General features: G+C 40.6%; 1 protein-coding gene across 2 annotated transcripts in view; it reads right to left on the bottom strand.

The window, feature by feature from the left end:
- Gli3 (GLI family zinc finger 3) overlaps positions 1–26,011 on the bottom strand; it is a 272,053-nt gene that overhangs the window by 56,166 nt on the left and 189,876 nt on the right. The window contains exons 8-10 of one of the 2 annotated variants that reach the window (XM_021215188.1): positions 15,619–15,832; positions 14,796–14,909; positions 13,281–13,421 (exon numbers count right to left, since the gene is read on the bottom strand). In XM_021215188.1, coding sequence (XP_021070847.1) covers positions 13,281–13,421; positions 14,796–14,909; positions 15,619–15,832 — 469 coding nt within the window. Of the gene's footprint in view, positions 1–13,280; positions 13,422–14,795; positions 14,913–15,618; positions 15,833–26,011 lie in introns of both variants that reach the window. The other variant, XM_029547461.1, reaches the window with a different exon arrangement.

The raw sequence follows: 26,011 nt of genomic DNA, 5'->3' as shown, positions 1-26,011 counted from the left end.
CCTAGTCGGCCATCATTGGGAAGAGAGGCCCCTTGGTCTTGCAAACTTTATATGACCCAGCACAGGGGAAGGCCAGGGCCAGGTAGTGGGAGTGGGTCGGTAGGGAGGAGCAGGGGCGGGGGGGAGGGTATAGAGAACTTTAGGGATAGCATTTGAAATGTAAATAAAGAAAATAATAATAATAAAAAATAAGACTGATTTCTAAAAACAATTCCAACAGAAGTTTCCATCTGTAATGTCTAGAGTAGGGTAACTCAACTTAAAAAGTAAAGGAAAAAGTGGAGTGGAGGTGGTTATTGAGTGGAGGTGGCTATGAAACAGAAGGAGCAGCAAACCTCTGAGCACTGAAGTTCTTTCCCAGGCACGCAAGGGCCCTCCTGTATGAACAGCACCACCTCCTCTGCTTAACTACCTAGGAGTTGCTCATAATAACACATAGTCGATTAGGAATGGGGAGTCTGGAGATTAGAAGCTATTGGGGATATAATAAAACGGAACAAATGCTACCCTACTCTCTTCCTCATTGGAACACAGGCACGTAAATGGTTTACAAGAGACTTCTTCAGGCTTAAAAAAAAAAAACCAAAACCCTAACTTCATCCATGTTCAAGACCTCACCGAGGCAAGTAGCCCCTGTACTCAGCGTTACTTGGAAGTATTCTGCACCTATACGTCTCCAATATTTCCTATCTCGGAGTCTAGTACATAAACATCCCTCCCACAGACAGCTTTACTGCCAACACTTAGTGTTTAATTCTCTTCAAAACAGGACTAAAATTGTCTCCTTAAGGATTATATATATTGGAGCTATGTTCTATTTGCTAGAGACTACAAAGATCAATTTCATTTAGATAAGTCTCGCTCAAATACAGGGAGAGTTATCAAGCCCACTATTAAACTCCACCTCACAAATATTCTCCCTGTTTTGAGTTGACCCATCTAACAGGCATATTTATTTGGCTTTCTTCAATACACCCAATAACTGTAAGCCAGCACACCAGAATTTGAGCTGCTAGACTGCGTGCAGTTTTCTGGAAATTGTCTGACTATGACTCAGATGGTATACTTCTATTTCCATGATTGAGAATCACACTAGCTAGTTTAGGTGGGTATCTCATTGACTAGTAATACAGGGCAGAGGGTCAAGTTAAAAAACAGTTGTTAGCCAAACAAACAAACAAAAAAGTACAGATTAACCAAGATACAGTCCACAGAACTCAAAAAGGTCAACAAGCTGATATAAAACGTGGTACATTTACACAATGGAGTAGTACTCAGCTATAAAAACCAATGACTTCATGAAATTTGCAGGCAAATGGATGAAACTAAAAAATAACATCCTGAGTGAGGTAACCCAGACACAAAAGAACATACATGGTGTGTACTCTCTGATAAGTGGATATTAGCCCAACAGCTCAGAATACCCAAGATAAAACCCACAGACCATATGGAACTTACGATGGAAGACTAAAGTGCTGATGCTTTAATTCTACATAGAACAGGAAACAAAATGATCACAGGAGGTTTAGGGATGGAGGGACCCGAGAGGGAGAAGGAGGGGAGAAGAAAAAAGGGGGCCAGAAACAGGTATTGGAAGGGACAGAAGTACAGAGGATCAGGAAATTGGATTGAAACATGTAACAGTGGGGCATGGGGAACTGGGGTAGACACTAGAAAGACCCAGACTCCGGGGAAACAAGAGGGTCCCAGGACCCAATAGTGATGACTCAAGACAAAATACCCAACAAAGGGGAGATAGAACCTGTAGAGACCACCTCCAGTAAATAGGCATGGCCCCCAGATGAGGGATGGGGCCATGCAGGTATCTCAAAATTTTTAACCCAGAAATGTTCCTGTCCAAAGGAAAAAACAGACAAAACATGGAACAATGATGGAAGGAAAGGCCATCTAGAGACCACCCCACATAGGGATCCATTCCATCTTCAGACACTAAACTACGACATTATTGCTGATGCCAAGAAGTACTTGCTGACAGGAACCTGATATGGCTGTTCCCTGAGCAGATCTATCAGCCCCTGACCAATACAGATGCAAATACTCATAGTTAACCATTGGATGGAGCCTAAGAACCCCAATAGCTAAGGGAAGAAGGCACTGAAGATACTGAAGGCACTGAAGGGGATTGCAACCCCATATGAAGAACAATATCAACTTCTTGGACCACACAGAGCTCCCAGGGACTAAACCACCAACCAAAGAGTATACATGGAAGGAGCCATGACTCCAGATACATATGTACCAAGGATGGCCTTATCTGGCATCAATGGGAGGGAACGGAGGTTTGATGCCCCAGCGTAGGGGGATACTAGAGGGGTGATCCAGGAGTGGGTGAATGGGTGGGGGAGCACCCTCATAGAGGCAAAGGGGAGGGTGGAGAGGGGAGATGGGAGATGGGATGAGGGTTGTAGAAGGGTAGCCAGGAAGTGGGATATTATTTATGAATAAAATGATTACTAAAAAATAAATATTAACACAAGATGATTTGTGTATGAATGGAGAATTAATCAGCATTAAACCACCCAATATCAAGTTAGGGGGCTTCTAGACTTCTCTGCTCTTGGGAGAAGGATTGAAAATTAGAGTTCATTGGGGGGGGCACACAGAAGACTAGCTTCTGCAAGCTATAGTTATTTCTATTGACCAGAGCCTAAACTCTGTCACCCCTGACCCCTCAGGCAAATTACCATTTAGAAACAAAATTCTGTCATTCTACTGTTCTATTTGTCTCCTCCCACTATATCTAATACTTTGAATACTATATTTGCATTTCTTCGATGTAGCTCAACACTGTTTTAGGAGAAGTGGCCATGGTGGATGTATTGAGATTTATGCTGAATGATGTCTAGAAACTCATAGACGTCAGCATCGATACAGGTTCCCTACAACTAATCTGGCCCACTGTCCAGGAAGTGTGTGGTCCAGGGAGGTAAACTGGAGAATACATCTCAGTGGCTAATGACCCTGGAAGTGGTACCACCCAAAAAGGCAGAGCCAACACCGGGTGCTTAAAATTTGCCATTTATTTGGCAGTTCTGAGAGGTAACTCCCACTGTCAGAGCTACTGCCCAAATAATTGAAAGTAAAAAAACTTGCTTCAATATATTCATAACTTCACATTAGTCAAACATTTGAACACTTATGTTTATCTCAACCAATTACATCAAGATAAAGTGTTTGGACCCATGTGAAGAAATATTAATAGGTCAATAGGAGGTATGCAGCACTGGCGTAGGCAATGGCACACATAAGCCTTGCAAACTTTATTCTGTATTAAAACAATCAAAACTGAACCCCAAACAAACAAACAAACAAAACGGACACAGGCAACCACATATTACATAAATCAATTTAAATAAAATACCCAGAATAAATAGTCATAGAAAGAGAAAGTCTATTCTGTGTTTTTAGGGGCTAGGGAGAGTAGAACAAGAGGTCCCTGGTAGATACACCCATCCTAGGGGTGTGCTGATAACATGGTGGACATCAATAGTTGTGATGGGTACCTAATATTTGAAAGTATGGGAGGTCTGAACTGAGCACTTAAAACTGGGCAAGGCAGTGTGCACTGTTCTCAACTGAACATCTAAGTTGAATGAGAGACTCGCAAAATATCAGCAACAGCAAAACGTTTTGTAATCTGAAATTATCAAAAATCAATTCCAGGTAAAACACATAATGAGTCTAAAGTGTTTCTGGCAGCGTTCATCCAAATCCTGTCATGCGATTTTACTGCAGCCTTGGTCCTGAGCAGACAACACATGAGCACGGCACATGGCCATACCACACCACAAAATGTACAAACTACATAATGCACGCTTGCTCAGATGTGAGTACAGAACGTTACAAATTAGTGTTTTTATGATACATACAAAATTTTCTTCCTATACAAATAGAATGGTTTATTTCTAAATAACAAAAACTTTCAGAATATTTTTCTACTATCGGTTTCAGTAAATTTCTATTAGCTTTATAATATTTATTATGCTAGGATGTTTGATTTTTAAAAATCCCGTTTAAATGGCTAACTCGAACTGCATACAAATATTACTAAGTAAATTTGTCTTGGGATTATGACAGAATCTCCAACAATGTCTAAGTCACTCCTGAACAAAACTTAAACCATTCTGTACAAAGTAGAATTCTCATGAATGATTATTACAGATTCAAAATATCAAATGTTGAAGACATTCTACATCCTTTAAGTTTCAAATATTCAGCAAACATGAATTTATCATGGAAATAAATATCTATCTCATCAGTATGCAAATTTGCTTCCTTGTTTAATAAATGATAAAATTATATGTGTATCAAGGGATTGCCTTAATATAAATGTATGATTTTGTGTGAGTACGTATTGATTTCTATACTTAGTTTACATACCTATATACTTGGGATCATGATTTTTTTTTTTTTTTTTTTTTTTTTTTTGGTCGAAGGGGATAGAAAGCAAGTTTAAGTAGCTCCCATGCCACCCCAGAGAACACAGCAGCCAGGTTTCTGCCCAGGCTGGTCCTCGTCTGGCTCCTCCTCCCCCTCTTCCAGCAGTCACCCTGCTTGTGCTTCAAGCAGAAAGGATAAACCTAATGAGTCCAGCACAATATAAATTACGGCAAAGGGGGAAAAGCAACAACTTGATGCATGGCTGAAGATCTGAAAGAGGAATGTCCACCATTGTTTGTGATTATGGATCACATCACAATCTAATAGCAATTTTTATTTAATCAATAATTTCCATGCTGGACAGACAGCCCTGTTACAGAGAATCGACAAACAGGTACTGATAGCGACAAGCCTCGTTATTAATCTTTCCTCTGCAGGCTTATCAGCCAAACTACTGTAAAAGGCACCACCAAGATGGATATTAGAAACTACCTTTTTCCCCACCCCCACCTTCTTTTCTTTCTTCCTCTCTTAGGACAGTCTGTGTAGTGCAGACTCTACATTTATTTGCGTAACCCCAGGCATGAGTGGCATAAAAAGGCAGTTCACATAAGCAATTTCACAATCTGTAGACCTAGACCATTGCTTAGGGTTAGCCATTATAGGCTAATAAATCATACTTTCTCTTTGAGTTGTCAATCGCCAACAAAACCTTTGTACAAGCACTGGCATCTGTAATTCCGTAAAGGCTTTTCATCTTGAAATAAGATGCTCTGCACTGATAACAGAATAATCCCCTCCTGATCAAGAAAAATAAAATCAAATCTGCATTTTACCAATTAAAGCTGCTGCCAGAAGCCAAATGGCTCAGCACTGAGACTCCACTGAAGTTTATCTCTGCTAAACACAAGGAGGAGTACCATTCGGCTGTGTTTCCTTTGTGCCTTGACTGCTTTATCTTGTTATGGAAGCTGTACTGAGCAAGGTGTGAGAACATTAAACACCTCCAGGAAAAGCCACAAGGAAGACCTGCTTCTTCTCATAAGCCAGGACCACTTTGCTGTGTATCGTGTCCTGCTCTCTAGTAAATGGGAGCACCACTTTGTATCAAACAAAAAGCAAGGTAGCATATAGGGAGATGATGTGTCCTTAAGAGACATAAACAAAATCCTGTGCAGTAACGTAAGACATTTGTGAAACTCAAGGCTCTAAGTGCAAATAAGGTGCACCAAGAAGAGAAACATTGAACAATGAAATAAATAAATAATCCTCATAAACCTCTACTGACACTGAAAAGGTGACTCACTATAGGAGGTAGCTTTTGGAAGTTCAACAAATGTCATTCTCTCTTCCAATCCCTGATAAAAACCAAAACAAAAGAGAATCCCAAGATCCTTAAGTAATAAGCACAAACCAAAGATGAGGACTCAGTCCCTGTGTAAAACCAGCTTTCTGGTGAATTTTTTTTTTTTTTTGTGACGGCCACTTGTAACAACCATATTAGCTGCCCACAATTGTGAAATATCTCTAAACTGTCTCCTAAGAATTTATAAGAAAGTTTAAATAATCCCTACTGTAGGCACTACTTCTGACTCTGTATTACCACAACCTTGGCAGCTTCAGTGCAGGGACAGCTACCAAGGCTTTGCAAAGCTGAGCTCAACTCAAGACTTTCTTCCTTCAGCAACCCCTTCCCCTTGGTCTCGCCTCCCGCCCCCCCCCCCCACTCTCCCCCCTTTCCCCATCACCACAAGAGAAGCATTCTCGCTCGTCACATAAGCAGTGGTCCAAGCTTCTGACCTTCAGGCTAAATTAGATATTGTCTTCATTTACATTTCAAATGCCATCCCCAAAGCCCCCTATACCCCCCCCCCCCCCCCCCCCCCCACTCTCCCATGCTTCATGAAGATTGATGCTTGCCACTCTTTGTCCAAGATGCATAAAATAAACCATTCTGGCATTTCATTTCTAAACCAAGGAAATATCAAAGAACCCAGCCTATTATTACATTAGGTATATGTATGGGTAAAATTACACTCCACTGCTAACTCCTTCCTGCTGTTCTAACTTAGAATACTAAACACCTTACTATTCAGTCTCTCCCTGTTTGAGTTTTCTTGTAGTTTGTTCAGGACAATGTTTATACCCTATCTCCATAAGACCTTTCATTTATCCCTTAGCACCTCTGCCTTCTTTCCCTAACTTCCAGATTATATGTGCATAGTACTTCAAAATAACCTGCCCTGTGGTTTCTTACCCCCAAACTCAGAAACTAAGGTGAGTATGTCAGGCTTAGCTCTCCAGGTCTGATACTCATGTAGCCATTTCCTTCCAGAGACTACTTACAATTTGCAGTGGTCACCAGGGGGTAGAATATGTTTGTAGATAGGATCAGCAGCCTATAGCGGAAGCATGTGATGCTGAATTAGTGGGCTACTTATTATTTCTCTTTAATGAGACACAAACGAAAGATTTCCTTGGCCTCACCATTCAGTTTACTTGAGTTTATTAACTCTAACTCCAATAGATTCATTTTCCTTGTCTGAATAAACACTACTACCCAAAGTACTTCAATTAGTCCACCTTATCCTAATCTCCCAAACAAAGTCAAACTAGAAAATGAACAAAATAAGTTAAATACTATGACAGCTTTAAAGATGAAAAGTGGGAATTAAGCTTAGGTAATGGAAGAAATCACTTTTGGGCAGATTTAGGAACAGTATCTCTACCTCACTGTCTGCAGTTCTTAGAATTTACCCCTGTGACTTGGAAAGATAGGGGAGGAGCAGGCTGGTTTAAGTCTAAGGCCTCGTCCTACATATAGTCTTTTGAGGATAAGGCTCTCTTACATTTTCTTGCTGACATTAATTGTTGTAGAAAAGAATAACTCATTGATGGCAGTATTTGGCTAACCTCAGAAAAACATAAATGTCCCTGAATCTTCAAAGTCTTTACATCAGAAATGGCTTCCTGTTCCTAGAGCTGGTTTATGTCAGAGCAGGCTCATGATCTCCAACCTCACTTGCAGTGATTTCAGAGGCTGGAGTCTGAGCAACTTCCTTGGGTCTGCGGGAAACAAAAATGCTGGGCATTTTTCACAGAGAAGAAAGGCTCAGCTGGCAATAGGTCATGCTGAGGACTAGTGAATGACCAACCTTAGCAAGTGTAATTTCCAAGAAGCTCTTCCAGTGTATACACAGACACTACACCTCACTCTCCAGCAACCCACATGGAGATTTCATTATCTTTGTTTCTTTTTTTTTTTTTAACCAGAGATTAAAAAATAAACAAAAACAAACAAACAAATAACAGGTCAGCCATCCTTCCTGTTTAATCAGAACATTCCAAAGTAGGAATAACTTTTATCAACACTGTAAGTGGAAGGGTACAAATAGTGGCCACTTTGTGTTCCAGGATACAGCTGATAATATATATGTAGAAAATTCTGGTTATCCCAGTTGGGGATGAGGTGTTACAGGCATTCAGTGGGAAGAATGCTTTTCAACACCTGCAGCAGAATGATCGTCGTACCTTAAGGAGAGTCGTTAACAGCATTCCAGGACCCTGGAACCTACAGAGAGCCTCTAAAGGATAGCAGTACACAGGTACTAAGAAGTAGGGGCCTAGAGCCCATTCAGCTCCTCTGAGGAGGCTTTGGGAACTGGGGGTCGGTTCCACAACTTTTAGATCCTAATTTCATGCTAGAATCCCTACTTGGAGACCACCTAAGAGCAATCTAAAGCAGGCTTCACTGCCAAAACAACCTCAAAATAGCGCTATATTTTTCTTTTTTAAGAAGAATCACTAACATTATATTGAAGGCAATTTTTACGGTAAGTTAACTAACAGTTTTATGCTGTCCTATCTATACCTTCCAACAGGGTTTTAAGATCAGTCTTTAAGAGTCCAAGTGGCTTTTTTAATGAGCCCATGCCAGTGCTGGGACTGGTACTCCCTGGCCCTAGCCCATATAGTCAAGCCTAGCAACAATTAATATAAAAAGAGCCTTAGAATGGACACAGGAACCCCAAGACCAACAGACTCATCGCTCCATCCTCCCCAACTCAGCCTTCAAAACACACACAAGAGTTGGAACTGCCTCATTTAGACTCAATGTCTGTTTCTCACAGGGCCCACTGAATGTGATCTCTGCTTGGCCTTGGACATCTGGGACAGTATTTATTTTCACAACTCTTTCACAGTCTGATAAGTGAGAAAGTAATGTCTGAAAGGGTCAAGTGGTATCTGGGACGGCATTCTGAATCAGGGATGGGATGAGGCTGTTCAGAATCTAGTTGGGGCTTCGGGCTGCTTTAACACACACAACCCTCATTCCTTGCCCCTTCAGCACAATCTCTTAGAAATATTTAGATGTAAATGCTTTCTGCAGGTGAAATTTAGTCAGTAACTTCACAAAAAAACATGACCCTTAAGGCAAAAATCATTACAGAGTGACTTTGAAGTTTGTCATTTTTATTCTATATTTTACATGCCTCATTTCCAAATAATTAGAGCAGGAAAATGAACTAGCAACTACAGGTAGAAGGAAATAAGATCAAAATCTCTACTAGCTCATTTTGGATTTTAGACATGAAACCAACCCCTTCCTCGCGTCTGAGACCATTCTCACATCTTAAACCCAATTTTCTATTAGGTAAAGATGTTCAAGCCAACTTAGTATAGTGATAAAAGTTAGAAAAGGGACATGAAATGCAAATTTAGGATTAGGGTCTTACTATGAAAACAATATAGTCACATCAAACGCTCCTATGTGTTTATAGATACAATTATACACCTGAACCTCTGAAATTAAAATGAAAGCCCTTGATTTTTTTATGCTACAAATGTACAGAATTTGTTTCTAATCAGCAGCAAAAGTGATTAAGAGAGAACTTTCGCATGCTTTTGAAGATCAAAATTTGCAGCATATAAAAGCATTTGTAATCCAGGTAGGTGGCTAATCATTCTACAAAAGGAAAAAAAAATGACACCATGCTTTAAAGATGCAGATGGAGGATTACATTTACTGAAATGCCACCCAGTTGAAATCAGATGTTATTATAAATCCATTTCCTGATCTGAAGTTCAGCTTTAAGATACCGTGACCATTTGTCGTTGCCAAGACACCGCCATCCTGAGGCATGTTACTAGAAATTACGTTGGAGAACAAAACTGCTAAGAACTATTTTTACTTTCTGTAGACTGTTGGGAAAGATCTTATATGTATTAATCACTAAACAAGACTACGGGAGATTTGTTTAAAGGCAGTGTGTAAGAGTTTGTGGATTTGTTTAAGAGTGACAGTGTCATAGCTGAAGCTGGACAAGGTGGACAGTGGCTGCTCTGATTTTCTTCTTTCTGATTTCAACAATGATGTTTACAAGCACAGGGAGTCAAGGAGCAGTGCTAAGGCCACTCTAAAATGTACACTTTGACATAAACCCAGTGTCATTGACCACTGAATCCATCAGGTTTCAGAGAATAAAAGACAACCTTGAACTTCATGCTATGAGGATTTCGATTGTCTCCACCACCAAAAGTCATGGGTAGAGTCACTTCTAGGACAAAATTCGAAGAAAGAAGTCGAGCTGAGCAAAGTCTAGAAGGTGGGTGGAGCCTCTTTCCATGACACAGGCTGAGTTAAGTAAAAAACAGAAAAGGCTGGGGCAAATACTCTGGGAACTGACACAGCCCAATGTCAGAAACATATTCACACACAGGTCCTCGGCAATGTAATGCACAATAGTAGAATCTGGCAAATTCAAACCTGAGCAGAAATGTGGGATTTCAGTTTATGCTGAAACATTACAATATGTGTCTTTCAGAAACCAGCTTTGGATCTTGAGATACAATCAATCCAAAGTACTTGTAATTAACTTTTTACTACATATTCTTCTTGTGCTTCTGTTGCTTTCTAGTTTAATCGGTACCAAGAAAGAGTCAAAAATATAACAAAATCCCGGTGAATAGAAATACATGTATATTTTCCTAGTTTCTGGTAATAAAAGTAAATTTGTTGAAAATTTAATACTAATTTAAGAGCAACTAGACCCAACTATAATTATCTTGCTGTGAAATAAAGTTAATTATGTATCACTGTGATAACAGATCCTGGCTGCAGCACATCTAGAATAACATCCATGTGGGAAAGGAAAGGAGCTTTAAATAAAAGGGAAGAGGAGGAAAGGCAATATTCTGCGTATCTGTTCAGACTGTAATAGAGGAGGTAATCTCTCCCCTAGAACATGGCATACACTGCACTAGAAGGGAGACTACTGGCAGGGAAAGTCAGCCAGTTCCTAATTCCCTTCTTCAACTTTGCGATTTGCTAATGTGAAACACATGTCTCTCTTTTGCACCAACTTCAAATAGCTCTGGAATTCCAACCTTGCAGCTCAGCGACTGAAGCAGAACAAGGGGAGAACTTGTCAGGATTTAAGGGCTTTCAGCAAAGCCCTTCAATTGCAGCCAGCACCCTATTCCACGGCAGGATATCAATTATAGATAGTGACTTGCTTTAGCAGGCAGTCGGGACTGTCAGACACTAGATAGACAACCATGAAGAATCATGAATCTTTCTATTAACTGTAAGAGGGGGGGAAAGAATGGGTCATGGCTATAAATAAGGCAGAGCAGCAGAATGGTTTAACACCTTGCCGCTTGGTTGTATGTGGCATGAAAATCCAACTAATAAGAAAATGTCTGCACTTCAAGGAAGGTGGCAAAAACCAAGACGGTTAAGGCTTCCATCTTTCCCTAAAAACTGGTATATATCCCATCTCTCACCAAAGTAATTAGGTAGAATTTAAGCACCTGTTACTTTAATCAAAAAAACACAAAGCACCTATTCTGCCCAGGGTCACCACTATTGCGTCCAGCAGCACCCAGAGCAGGACAGCACAGCACATTGCATGGGCAATGGACAAGCAACTGAATTGAGCACACATGGAATTTCTACCCTTCAGATGGGACACACAGGTTTTGCAAGCTATAACTTTTAACTCACTTAATTCAGTTTGCTTACTCTGGTAATTCAGTTTAGACGAAAATTAAGGTCATAAAGTGACCACAACTGGGTCGTGACTAAACCCAGACACCAGTCTCCTCTCTGTGATTTAGAATCTTAACACGCTGCTGTGTGCGTGTGCAGTCATATGAGTGAAGATGGGCTCCATGTAACTGTAAACGCCATGGTCATTCAACTGGTAGCATCAGTACCCTTCTCACAGAAATGACTCAAATCTACAGACATTACAGGAATCTTGGTGTTGAGATTATATAAAATAACTACAATAGCCACTGCCTTTACAATGCTTTTACAACATAAAAGGGGGAGGGAACCCCTAAACCCAAACAGGCCTTGGTATCAGTAAGGTAGTGATAAGGTTCAGGTGCTACGATAGCCCTCATCCTCACTGGCAATGTTCCTGGCATATGGTACCCTTTGAGAATATTTCCTCATGGAAAAAACAATCTAACTTCTCCTTCTTAGTATTACAAGGCTTCTGTGCTTTCCATTAAAGCAGTCAGCACAAATAAAGAGTCATTAAGCCAGACTTAGCTTAAAATTAGTCCTTGAAAAAAACCAAAGAGGAAGGAGGAAAAAAAAAAACCTTCAAGTTTCATGTGTGGAAAAACCTGAAAATACACCTTAATTAAAAACATTTGACTTCCTTTTTGCCTGTACTCAGGAAATCTATATTTCTACTTACACAAATACAAAGAGGCACGATTTAAAAAGAAGAGGTGAGGTCCTGCTGGTAAAAGGTGAAGTCTAACATTCTGTATATCAAGTTTCTCATAATCTGATGTGCAAGACTTGACACAATCACTATAGCAGCAGTTCTCAACCTGTAGGGCACAAGCCCTTTGTGGGGTTGCATGTCAGATATTTACATTACGATTCATAACAACAACAAAATTACAGTTACGAGGTAGCAGCAAAATGATTTTGTGGTTGGGGAGATTACCGCAACATGAAGATAGGGTTCACAGCATTAGGAAGACTGAGAACCACTGCACGATAGAGATTCTTAATTGCTAGAAACATAAGAAACTGTCCTATTTGGTAAAATCATCCTTTAGTGCCTTAACAGGACACTGCACTTCTGTAGAGAAGTCATCTCATCCTATATCTTCTTATTCCAGACACTCTAAATGCTGTCCCATGTCAGTTGTTCTTGGTTTCATCTGCCTAGAATGCTCCACTGGCATCTGAGTTTGTGCCAAGCATGATGAAGAGACAGCAAAGGAGCTGTGGGTATTCATCAGAAATAATACTAGAGAGTGAGGAAAAGATATCTGGCCTTGGTTTGGTAAGAGAAGGAATGGTGTCATAACGTGACTACTGTGAGGTTTCCATCATTAAACACAGTTTTTTTCCATGCAAGCTTTAATCCACAATGTTGCCTTCAGGTCAAAAATAAAGCGCTACATTGCTACATACAATAATTGGAGACTCCTTAAACTTTGAGGTCTGTAAAAGGACCCATCTGTTTCTGTAATATTTTTATATTGTTACTGGGTCCTGGAAGGGGAATCAAACTTAGTTAAAAGGTTAACAATAATTCATGTCCAGCTAACTATTACTCAATAACCATCAAAGCCTCTAACTCAAAATAGTGTTTTCTGGCTTACAGGATCAGAGTCATTACACTCTCTACTGAAGACTTTATTGAATTTTACACTAAGCTTTAGCTGACTGAACAGGTCAAGCACCATGGCTCAGGGTTTCCTTTATTCTCAGAAAATCATAAAGCCCCCTCCAGTTCTCGGTGCTGCCAGCTAAGAAACTTGACTCCGCGCAGGGTCAGAGACGCTGACCTCATGCAAAGGTCGCTGATTTGGGAAGCTGCGTCCCTGCACAGCAGTCGACTTACATGCACAAGCTGATCTTGGGTGTCGAACTCCCTGGTGCAGCCTTCCCAGTGGCAGTTTGTCTCGTAGATGACTTCAGGCTCCTGCTTGCTTTCATCTTTGTCCCCTTCCTCCTTGACTAGGGTTGTTCCTTCCGGCTGTTCCTGGTAGGGTGAAGGCAAGAATCAGAGGGAAAATCAGGCACAGTGGGAAAGAAAGAAAAAAAGCTGACACCAGGCCCGGCTGCCTGGACTAGGAACCAAACTGACATAGTAAAACAAACAAACAAACAAAAACAGCAAAATCAACAAATAAACAAATCCAAGGCAAAAATTAAATAACAACAAAAACCATAAGAGTAGCACATTTTACTTACTACTCCTAACCGTCCCTATGTTGTTTGGTTGTTTTGACTGTCTTCAACCTCTTTATTTATTGTTACATCTTATAATGCAGGCACATGGCACGTATAGACTTTTAGTTCTCTCCCCTGATGTGAGAGGTACTTTGTAGGCTTTTGATAGGGATCACACCTTCTTGGTTTACTATGAGGTCTTCAGGGAAATGTTTGTCTGACTCATGGTTGAGGCCACAGAAAGAGCATCCGATGCTCTGGACAGACTTTCCTAGTCCTCAACAACAGCTTCTTAGTAAATGCAATGCAAACCATCTCCAGGATTCTAGGCACTAGCTACACAGACAGATCTGAGTCCTGATGTAGGCTTACATGATAAACTGTTTATGAATACACCATGGTGTAAGCAGCAACATTGTTTGTTCTCCAGCAAACTATAAGGAGGATGGTTTCAGAACTTATTCAGAACCTTATTCAGTCTTCAAAATTCTCGTGTAGGGACCTATTGCCTTACTTCAGTAAGGACTGGGTTGAACCATACTTTCTTCATGGACCTTTAGACTCTCACCAAGCTCTGAATTGAGGAAAACAGCACCGATTAAACCTGTCATGTCTGGCTCAAGAGCATAAGAAATGGCAATCTGGATATAACCTACATGTTCTTTAGAAGAGCCAGATTCAGGTGATCAGCAAACTGTCCTCAATCTATCTGATGGGGCTCGAGTCTCTCCTGATTTTCTGAGATTTTCGACTAAGAAAGAAGTAGCAAAATAAGAAAAGTGGAGAACATAATCAATGGAGGGGACACCATAAACTCGGCCTGAGCTTACGCATGAGGCCAGAAGCTCAGGAATTTAGGGTCAAGGTCAGGGATGAGAAGCCTAATGAACAGAAGCAGATGAGTCTAACCAAGCACTCTCTGGACCATGGTGGCTCAAACTTCTAAGCCATCTCACCTATGAAGAACACATACCCCCACAAAACATCCTTCATTGCCAGTATTTGGTTTTGAACTAGAGAAATGTATTCAACCAATCCCAAATGGGGTCATTTTCAAACACAGGGCCAATGTCAAGAATACAGTGGGTAGGAAAATGTTGTGTATAAATCAAGAGGATGAGGAACTGACCCAAAATCACTATGAGAGAAGAAAAGGTTCTTCTGCGAAGCCCGGGTGTCTTACCTGCTGGCCCCGTGACCCTGGGCTGGGGAGGTCTTCATCAGGCTTGATCTTGGACCGCTTATTATGCATAGGATCACCAGTGCTGCTGACTGCAGACTCGCTTGTGGGCTTGCTCTGCTGGCCATGTTTGCAGGGGCAAAAAAAAAATCAGGCTTGGATTAATAAATGGAACTCAAGTAAAAAAAAAAAAAAGTCTGAAAACAAACAAGCCTGTTTGATAATACAACAAGGATTCTGTTAACGCCAGCCACTCATGGGAGAGTCCAGATGATGCATTTTTCACTTCTGACACATGAGTGAGTAGCTTGTGGCTTGTAAAAGTTTGAAGAATGGAGGAAGTGCCTTAGACTTCAACAAGCTAAAATTATTTCCGAAAATGTTGAGTTTGGGTGGGAGATCAAAAGAAACTATGAGTGAAGTTCCTCAATTATAGCTTCTAGACTTTTTTTCCTTAAATCACACTAGGCTGGCAAAAGAGTAGAGAGACTGGTATTTTATGTCTACTATAGAGGATCATACCGTGCCCAGTAGTAGACTGGTTACAGTGGAGGGAGTGGACAGTGGCTGAGCGTCCACACACATAGACCATCAATAGAAGATGCAGTTTATAGATCACTAGGGTGGAGCCTTATCAGCTAGTCTACTTTTAATCATAAGCTAACGGCTCTGATGGAAGATGCCCTGTATCGCATTCATCAAAACTGAATACACCTTTGGAGAAAAATCAAGATGCCGTATCAAGCCTTAACAATGATGGACTCCATGACCCTAACAACCAGCATGGGCCTCTGTGGACCAAGCTGAAGCAAAGCTGCCCTCTCACCTGTGAGGACTCAGAAGGGCCAGAGCTGACCTGGACGGGGTTCAGAACTGTTGGAATCCCAGGGATAGGTCTCTGTGTTGGAAATGTTGGAGCAGGATGGATGAGAGGAGGGCTATGTCCAAATGCGGAGCCTAAGCTTTGCTGTCGGCTTAGGATCTGTTGATGCATGTGAAGAGACACAGGGGCAGAGGGGTAGGTGAAGCTCAACGCAGGGCTGTGGAGAAAGATGGGAAAGAAAAAGATCACTTCTGCTGACATCAGAAGGTATCACAAACTAAGAATATTTATAGCTTTAACTGAAGCCACCCAAATCACACCTGGTCTGTCTGTTCTGATGAGAGAAAGTTAGGAACAATCACTGAAAGTTTTGAATACTTCCAAGATAAAGCAGAGCACGAAGATCAGACATATGTGCACATCTGCCCAGATCACAATCCTGATGGAAGATTCGAGAAAGTGGAAATAAGGGGCATCGGCTCGATAATAACTATTTATTGCAATAACAAACTTTATAGAAAAAAGAGAATGTGTGACTACATGCTTTATAATACTTCTCAGTGCTCTGGGCTCCACTAGTTCCTGTGCATGGAGCAATTTCTTTAATCTTAGCTCACACCGATCGCTTTCATATGTCTCCAGATCTTATTACAAGAGGAAAGAAAATCAATTGGTTAAATGTGTTTTGAACACCATGCTTGTCATATCACTCATTTGTTTGTAAAGATGGAAAGCTCGGTTCATCCAGAATACCACCTAAAGTATTTCCATCAGTGCCGTCTGGTTACAGACGCTGATGGATTAAGCTCTCCCCACTGAAATCAGTGATCAATGGGCTTTGATGCAGGAATATTCCAGTGGGAGAACTCAGCTCCTTCCTCCAGCACACCAGCATTAAGTGTCCATTACAACCCATTATGCATGTTAATGCCTGCCACCACTTTATTTTGCCACATATTTTCCAGGTCACAGTCTGTTCCCAGGAAGTGCTACCTTTATCTCAAGATACTCAGGCCAGTGGCCAATGCTCACATGTATCCTGTGAGCACAGTTTAGGAATCACATCTTCTAAAAACAATGACAGACTGTGGAGGACTTTCCAGTGGCCTATAAATACATGGAGAACTAATAACTATACATTCTCTCTATAGAAAATTCTCTTCTATAAAAAATTACTGATAATAAATGTCCTGCATACGCAGACACACACACAGACACAGACACAGACACACACACACACACACACACACAAACACATACATACACACAACTACAATGTTAGCCAGAAAGAACCAGTATTTCTCATATTAAAGGTAGAATGTATGCAAATTTCCAATCTGGTGGGTTAATTACTATTACTGCTAAGCACATTAACTGAGAATAAAATAATTACAAGAACAAAATTCAAACCATTTCAACAACTTTCAATAATAATTCCAGAGATATACTCCCTTCATTAACACAATCTCACATTTTTGTCTATTTGACTATAACCCATAAAAGGGCGGCTTCAATAAGAATTCATTACTATTATTCCTACAGAGAGTTTCCTGTTACAATAGCTTGCCCATTTAAAAGTGAATACCATTAAGAACACCCTAAGAGAAATCCACCAGGCTTTAAGGGTCTTGCCTTTCATTTTACATTGTATTTTCTTAATAAAGGAAAGCAGAAACATGGTAAAAACTGTGCCTTTTCACGGTAAGTTAGAATAAGTAGTGGTATCTATTCTACAGTGCTATACTTTCTGCCTGTATTTCTGTAAGCAACCATGAAGGATTACAGCAAGACTCACCTAAGGTAGCTGTGTGGATGATTGATAGGGCATTAATCAAAAGATGCATATCTCCCTCAGAATTTGTTCACAAGCTTTCCTCTAATAGCTGATTTCATGTTCACTGAGCTCTGTGCCAGTTTGTCCAATTTATTTTTCAGTGTACAAGCCATTCATCAAAACCCACAATGATTTAACACCTCCACCTCCTTTGGGTGAATGGGTATTACCAAGTGTAAGTACCTTATTCTACTCATTAAAGAAATAAAACCCGAAGACCCCACTTCAGGAATAATTAGATCGTCAACGGACCCTGCATTAACCTCTACACACATTTTTAGCTTCTCACGGGCCTGAACTACTCAGCAGGCTGAAGGAAGGAAACTTAGGAAGAGGCCACTGATACTTTAGATCGCAAGTGACATCAGATGTGGGCCCTTAAAAATAGAGTAGATGTTTGGGAATCATGACTCCTAAAGAGTAGAACTTCACAATGCAGAGTAGAGCTTGCTATGTTCCCTACTCAGATCCCTTTGCCTCTAGAGTTAAGCATGAAGCCGTGGGCTCCCTCCCGCCTTTCCCATCTCTTCCACGCTGCTCACATTCCCTGGCTCCAGCTGCCATCTCACTCTGGGTCTCCCTTATGACTGATTTTCTGGCATTCTCTCACAGGACTCTGGTCATTAATTTAATAGCACAGATAAATCAAACTAAAATCAATATCTTCAGCTTAACCACACCTGCATATAAGGTAACTTGTTCATAGGTTCAAGGGGTTGGAACATGGGCATCTTTGGGGGGCTATTATTCTGCCCATCATACCTAGGATGCCCTCAGAAAGAAGGAGGGAAGGAGGGAGGGAGGGAGAGAAAAAGAAACCCAAAGACAAAAGCTGTACTAAGAAAACAGTGTTCCTCTGAAAACTACAGACAGCATATGCACCAAACAGTATTAAGGCGTGAACGCTAACATTAACTTCACTTCTCACAATATGGCAACACAACAGAGACTTTGTTGATTACAAAGGACAAAATTAGAAAGAACAGGTTAATTCCACTTAAAGAGTATGCCTCAGAAGCCCTTGCAAAATACTGCATATATTCATTCTATAATTCCTTGCAAAGTATCAATATTATTGAAATTTCTTATAGAACCCAGGACCACCTGCCCGGGATTGTTACCATCCACAGTGGGCTGGGCCCACCCAGATCATCACTGATTTAAAAAAAAAAAAAAAGCCCCACAGCCAATCTCATAGGGGCAATTCCTCAATAGAGGTTCCTTCTTCCCAGGTATGAGTAGGTTAACTCACACTGGCAAAAATCTCCAACGCAAACACTTGCAAAAGCTAGACACTAGAATTCCTTGACACTGGCTGGATCACCAGAATAACTAACAGAAGCACTAACTGGTCTTTACCTTTCCAAGAGTAAAAGGGTAGAAAAATGTGGATTTTAGATGTTGACTAATCAGCACCAATTTATGGTTACTGGAGTGTTTGTTTAATAGGACCTTGGACCCATGGCTTCCATGCAACATCGTGAGCACAGCTGGGTCAGAACTGCTCAGTCAGGTCCCTCGCTCTCACACTTCTATGTGAACAGCAACTCATTTTCCCAAAGACTTTAAAACAAGACTTTCAAGGCAGAAAGATGGCTCAGTAGTTAAGAGCACTCACTGCTCTTACAGAGGACTGGGACTAAGTACTTAGCCCCACACGGTAGCTCAAAACTATCATTCAATTCCAGGGAATCTGATGTCCTCTTTTGGCCTCAGTAGGTACCAAGCACATATGTAATGCACATACATGCATGCAGGCAAACACTCATATATACAATCTTTTAAAAAAACTAAGTAAGATTTTCAAAATCTGAGACGGAAATTTCTAGCTTGTATGTATATTTTATCAAGAAAAGTTTTAAATCAAGATTTACTTACAATGTTCAGTTCAGTGATAAGAGCGCCTGCTTAGCATGTTGGGAGGCCTTAGGTTCAATTTTCATTCCCCCCCCCCAAAAAAAAAATTTGGGCTATTCTTTATATTGTGGTAAATAATACAGCAGTTTCCTACATGGAAGTCTGTTCTCCCCAACTGGGTTAAACTGGAGATGTTAGCAGGAAGAAGATACATAAAACAATTAAATGACAGTTAATTAACTGTCATTAGTTATATACAATGCATCTCATTCATTAATTTCAGGAATTTGACCTGAGTACTGTCTATCTACATGTCTTACTATTTGCAGTTAGGAAGCTATTTATTAATTATAATCAATATGGTAAAACTTAACATGCAGTCATGCTATTACACACATTATTAGTCACATCAATAAGTTATGAGTCCACACACATACACACACCCAGACAACAGACACACACACACACACACACACACACACACACTTCCTTTGAACAGTCAGTAAATCACATTTCTGTTTATTTCCTACAACAACAGATTAATATATAAGTGGGACACTGAAAGTTCATACTGTAGAAATAAATTACTAAATATTTATTCAACTTTACTATTAACAGGCATTTCAAAGTCATCATATTCAAATCACATGGAAAACTCCCATGAAAATAGCTTGCATGAAGACCCTAAAATGTCTTTTTAAAGTTGTGAGGAATTTTATGTATAGCGGGAGGTAGGAAAAGTGATGCTCAATTTCTTAATAATGGTCCTATCAATAAGGCCACATGCTTTGAACTGATGCAGGCCTTTCCACAGGAAGAACTGATTGTTTTTCTATATGAAAATGAAAGCAAGGAGGAAGCTACAGTACTCAGCCACTGGACACGAACTGGTAAAAGCTGGAGTACAGCACAGTCACGTGAACTGGTATACTGAAACCTCATTTTCGTGCTAACTCATAAAAAGCGGTGTTTTCCCTGAAAAAGCAGTTTTTCCTTAGAGTAACCCCACACAATTGCCCATTCCTATGTATATAAAATGGTGGCCAGAGGTGTTCTTCTTTCTTTCTTGTGTCAAACCACCACAAAGCTGGGGTTACAGGCAGCCAGGCAGTTAAGTAGGCCACACCTTTGATCTACGTGGATGCAGCAGAAAGCCTCCTCGGTTTCTGAGTTCATCTCTGAAATCTCTCAGTGATTGAGAGTGAGCTGAGCAGAGTTGGTTAGGAAGGTGGCTAATGAGAGAACGAGGTTACACATGAAAGCCCGAAGGTAAAAAGCCACAGCAAGTCTCCGAGGCACCGTTCCTAAATCCAGTGGATTGTGTCAACAATAAATGACGCCTCTGGAGTCTAAGGGAACGCCTCGCTTTAGATTTAAACGACTCTCCTTAATGACTATCAATAAATACATATTTTCTAATTTGCCATGCCAGTTAATTCTTAGAAGTGAAGTGGGTTTATTTTGAGACAGGATCTCAAAGTTCTTTATGTAGATCAGGTTGGACTGATCTCTCAGAGATCCACCCCAGAGTATGAGGATTAAAAATGTGGGCACTTGGTTCAGGTCAAAATATTCTGAACATAAACAGAGTGCTACTCTAAACTGGGACACGGATAAGCCCAGCTCTCTAAAGGCAGAAGAATGTAAGGGCTGTGCTTGCTTTCTGGCTTCTGCCCATCCTAAATCTTTTGCTCATGAACCAGATACATCTTGGATGTAAAATGAAGCCACGCGGGGATAACAGGCACCACAACTTGAAAACTGACCTTAGAGAAACTGCATTCTAATCACACCAGAGTTCCTAGTCATGCTTTGGGTTCTGGGCTAACAAGGTCATTTACTTACAGCTTTGGTAGCTACTAGACAACAGCTGCCATTCAAAGAACAACTCTTTCCAGTTTTGCAGAGAATGGCCTCGCAGCTTCTATTAATTTTATATGTATAGATATAGACATACATATGCACCCATGTGGTTATACTTGAGAACGAACAAAATAAAAACCTTCTACTTCCATCCATAAAAATTCCTAAGGCACATTTAATAGAAAAGCCAGTTAAGCCTCAGCAGGAAAGAAGAAAGAGGTACAGATGCACACACTCGAAATGAATGTGTCCTAACCTTTATATTCTGGTATGCGTACTCGGAGTAGCCCTGGAGAATGTGTACTAGGCGCTCTACTGCAAATGTGATGTAGAAAACTAAGAAGGTACTTGTCACCAAGCAGCCATAAATAGGAATAACCATGGCCCACTGGATTGTAAGAGTCACTCACAAGCTTCAAGGCAGTGAGTGGGCTGAGCATGGACACACAGTAAGGAACGTCCTGTTCATATGAGCAGTGTCAGCCACTATTATTTTTCTCATGTGAGTGGTATTTCCCAGGATTACTTTTAGCTATGCTCCAGACACTCAAGGGCTTCAGAGGAAGTACATCCTGATGAAGAGGACTCGGTGAACAGAAGGGAGATCAGAGGACCCAGCAGACTGACACTGTGGTGGTTACATGCCTGTGACATGAGCATGTCTTCACAGCCTTAGAGTTAAACAGTCTCCCCAAAGCTCTCCATTGTTCTTATGGTCTCAGTCACAGACATTGCAAAAGCTAGTTCTGTCAATGTCTCCAAACTTGCACCCTAGCTGGCTTGCCTGTAGCTTACTATCTTCTAGTCCTCCTGTCCAGTGCTGTTTGTTCAAATGCCCTGCTCCTCCCATCATTAGATCTATCTATCTTAGGCGATCACAGAACCTGTGGAGGTTCCCGTTATTTTACAGGTCTCAGCTTCCTGTGACCTGGGTCATTTTTTTCTGCAGCGATGACCAGCAATCAATAAGCCTGTGCCACCAGCTGCTCCGTTACTCACGTCTGCTCTGAGGCATTTCTTCCTGCAAGTTCCTTTACTCACTGTCCAGCCTTCATACCTAGCTTGTAGTTAAACTCATTCAAATGTTTAAGGAATGAATCATCTGAAGAAAATTATCTTTAAAAAAAGATACTATTAACTACTGTCTTAGTCAGGNTTTTTATTCCTGCACAAACATCATGACCAAGAAGCAAGTTGGGGAGGAAAGGGTTTATTCAGCTTACACTTCCAGATTGCTGTTCATCACTAAAGGGAATCAGGACTGGAACTCAAGCAGGTCAAAAAGCAGGAGCAGAGGCCATGGAGGGATGTTCTTTACTGGCTTGCTTCCACTGGCTTGCTCAGCCTGCTCTCTTATAGGACCAAGATTACCAGCCCAGAGATGGCACCACCCACAAGGGGACCTCCCCTCTTGATCACTAATTGAGAAAATGCCCCACAGCTGGATCTCATGGGGGCATTTCCCCAACTGAAGCTCCTTATTCTGCAATAACTCCAGCTTGTGTCAAGTTCACACAAAACTAGCCAATACAACTACTTTTCTAATATTAAGGAGGTAAAAAGGACACCACAGAATTTTTAGAAGATGGGATCAGAGATTTTTAAATATAATGGTAATCTGGCATTGTAGTTATCTACTTCCAGTACATTTAATTTATTTGTGGGTATGTGTTGTTGTAAGTGAGACATTTGCTCACATTACCAGCACAGAGCGAGAGAGCTGTGAACACACCAGTCCCTCCTTTCCATCAGGCAGCATGCATGGACCTGGAAAAGACTTAGTTCTTCCACAGAATTCTTACACAGGAAGGATGATGGCATTAAAAAAAGAGAGGACAGAGGAGGACACAACAGCCACCAGGCCATACTTGTCTGACAGACAACAGAAAAACTCCAATGCCTGTGAAGCTGGAGAGGTAGACAACTCATTGGGAAATTTGGGAGATAGAACAAGAAATACAATTTTCACGAGATGATTTTCCTAACCATGCCAGATCTTAAACAGCCAACGAGGAAACCATCTTCATTTTACCACGAAATTGATAATGAAAAAGCTATACTTGATCTACAGAGAATCCATTTACTAATCATTTCTCCATCCCACTTACATTTGAACATCCATAAGGATCTTTTGAAATGCCTTCTTTTCCTATGATGGTGTAATATCTGGGGAAGATAATAGCAGAACCACCTACTATTATGAGTCATGAGCTATTTACAATGTTAGGGTTAACTGTAGATTGAGGACCACAGGCTGCTTGATACTGTCGTCTTCAGTGGCAACCCCCCAAGTGATGGAGAACTTGGAGCTTCTTTAAATGAAATATTTTATAATATGTGTGGGATTTTGAGTTACAGCAGCTCTGGGATAAAAAGAGGACTTAGGATGCATACCTGGTCTGACAGAGCCAAGTACTATGGATAATATGCTCTTCAAAGTAGTTGTTTCATACGATATATTAAAGGATTCTGAATTATTAAGTTAATATTTTAAAGGTATAAAATAATATACTAAAACAGACATTTGCTGTTTTAACCCTTTTATTTTGTATCAGCTTCTTTGTCTCTGCTTCTATATATAAAGTATCTATCTGAGGAAATGTAGAATAACATCTGATCTTAGCTTCTGGAAAACCAGAATCACTAAGTGAAAAAAGATGAAGGATATTCTCATTGTTTCACTGGGAGGAAAAACATTAATTTATTCATTCAGTAAATATTGGTGGTGCCATATTCATGGTAGAAGACAAAGGTGATACAGAGATATAAGAGGAGAGGTCTGGTGCTCTGCTCTACTTCAGGAAAATGGACGGCAACAGAAACCTCAATAACTGCATTCTTATTTAACAGAATCCTTACAAACTTAAATGTGTATAATTCCTTATGCACTGCCAACATTAACAGTTGCATTAACATTGCAAAATCGTGAGTGTAAAAGTAAGGTATGTTTTTGGGTAAAGTAATGAGCAGGAGACTGGAAAGCTGGTGGCACCAATAGTCAGCCAGCACGGTAAACTGGCCAGCATCCTCCTTCCTTGTGCCTTCCTCCTTCTTTGTGCCCGTTCATGTGCTTACCCAGTTCAACTCAGACATCACATGTACTTCCTGCTCACTTGTTTTTTTGTTTTTTGCTCTGCTCATTTTTCAGATCAGCATCTGCCCTCAGGGTATCCACATGAGTTGTTCCTTTCCCTGCCATTTCCTGGTCCATAATTGATGACTGCTGAGCTGGTTTATTTAGGTCTAGGGACAACAATATACCAAAGCTTCTCTGGCAAGTGCGGATGACATGAACATTACTATGTTTACTGTATTATAATGGTACATGGCAGCTCATCATATTCTGGATTACCTTCTATGAATGCATATCAGAGACTAATATGACCCACCGACAGAGAGGATATGCATGAAAATACTCAAGGAAAGAAAGAAAATGAGTATGAGGTAGTCCCAGGTCACCTGACTGTCACTGGATCTTTTGAGACTGCACTGGTCTTTAAAGTGAATCTCTTCTTCCACTTCTAACGAAATGATAATTTTAAGTCAGGACACCAAGGCTCTCTGAAGTGTGGTAGCGCCTTCTCAGAGCATCGGTAGGCTATCACAAAGATGCTAGATAAGAATAAATGATATTACCTGAACATTTACGCAGCATATTCTAACCTGAATTCTTAGAAATTGTAAAGAGTAACAAAGAAGTAAATTTGTAAAGCAAACCAATAGGGATCAGTAAGAGAGAAAGAAGAACTGTCCAGAAAGTAATTCTGTAGCTAAAGGTGTAGCTCAGTAGTAGAGCATCTGCCTTGCTTAGCTAAGGTCCTGATTTCAATCTCTAGTACTACCTCCTCACCACAAAAGCCACAAAGTGATATGCGCCACTATCATTCTGTAAATATCACAGTATGCGACATTTCTACATGGATATTCTAGTCAAGTTACAAAATTGCAAAATCTCAGCAAATTAAAATATAGTTTATGGTAACAGATGACCTAAGAACTCTTGCCAGGAGAACAGGAACGAGCTGCTGGGTTGGAGAACAACAGGCTGAAATATCACTGATGTAGCACAGCCAGTGCTATTGTCTCTTTGAGTTGCCATTTCTCTTCCAACTTTACCCAATAAGGAAGAAATTCTGTCCCACTCTGGAATCATATCCCCTTAATAAAACATAGCCCTTTCCAACACACTGGACATCTTACCTGCAGCTGTTAAATATGCAAGTTAGGGCCACACTTGGGATCTGACTACATTTGTGACTATAGTAGCAGATATTGAGACACTATGTATTGATTACATTGGCCAACCTTGAGACACTCCAAACCCTACGTTATGTGTGGACTATAGTCACATAAGCAGGTGTTTGCTTCATTCCATATCTCCACTTCTTATTGGCCATATGAAAGAATAGCAGAAAATGAAAATCATGATTTATCATAATACTACTAACTTGCCTGACAATAAGAAATACTGATAATTTAACTAAAAAAAAAAAAATCAAAACTGCACTGAAAAATGTTTTAGTGGAACAATGGTATTAGTTCTTCTTTATTTATTTTTACTCTTTTTTTAAAAAATTATTTTATTAGATATTTTCTTCATTTACATTTCAAATGCTATCCCGAACGTCCCCTATACCCTCCCCCCACCCTGCTCCCCTGCCCACTCACTCCCACTTCTTGGCCCTGGTGTTCCCCTGTATGGGACATATAAAGTTTGCAAGACCAAGGGGCCTCTCTTCCCAACAGTGGCTGACTAGGCCATCTTCTGCTATATATGCAGCTAGAGACATGAGCTCTGGGGGGGTACTGATTAGTTCATATTGTTGCTCTAGTTATTCTTTA

The sequence above is a fragment of the Mus pahari genome, chromosome 16, assembly GCF_900095145.1.
Source record: "Mus pahari chromosome 16, PAHARI_EIJ_v1.1, whole genome shotgun sequence".
Taxonomy (NCBI): domain Eukaryota; kingdom Metazoa; phylum Chordata; class Mammalia; order Rodentia; family Muridae; genus Mus; species Mus pahari.
The sequence above is the reverse complement of the archived record's forward strand: the minus strand, read 5'-3'. Positions and strand labels throughout refer to the sequence as shown.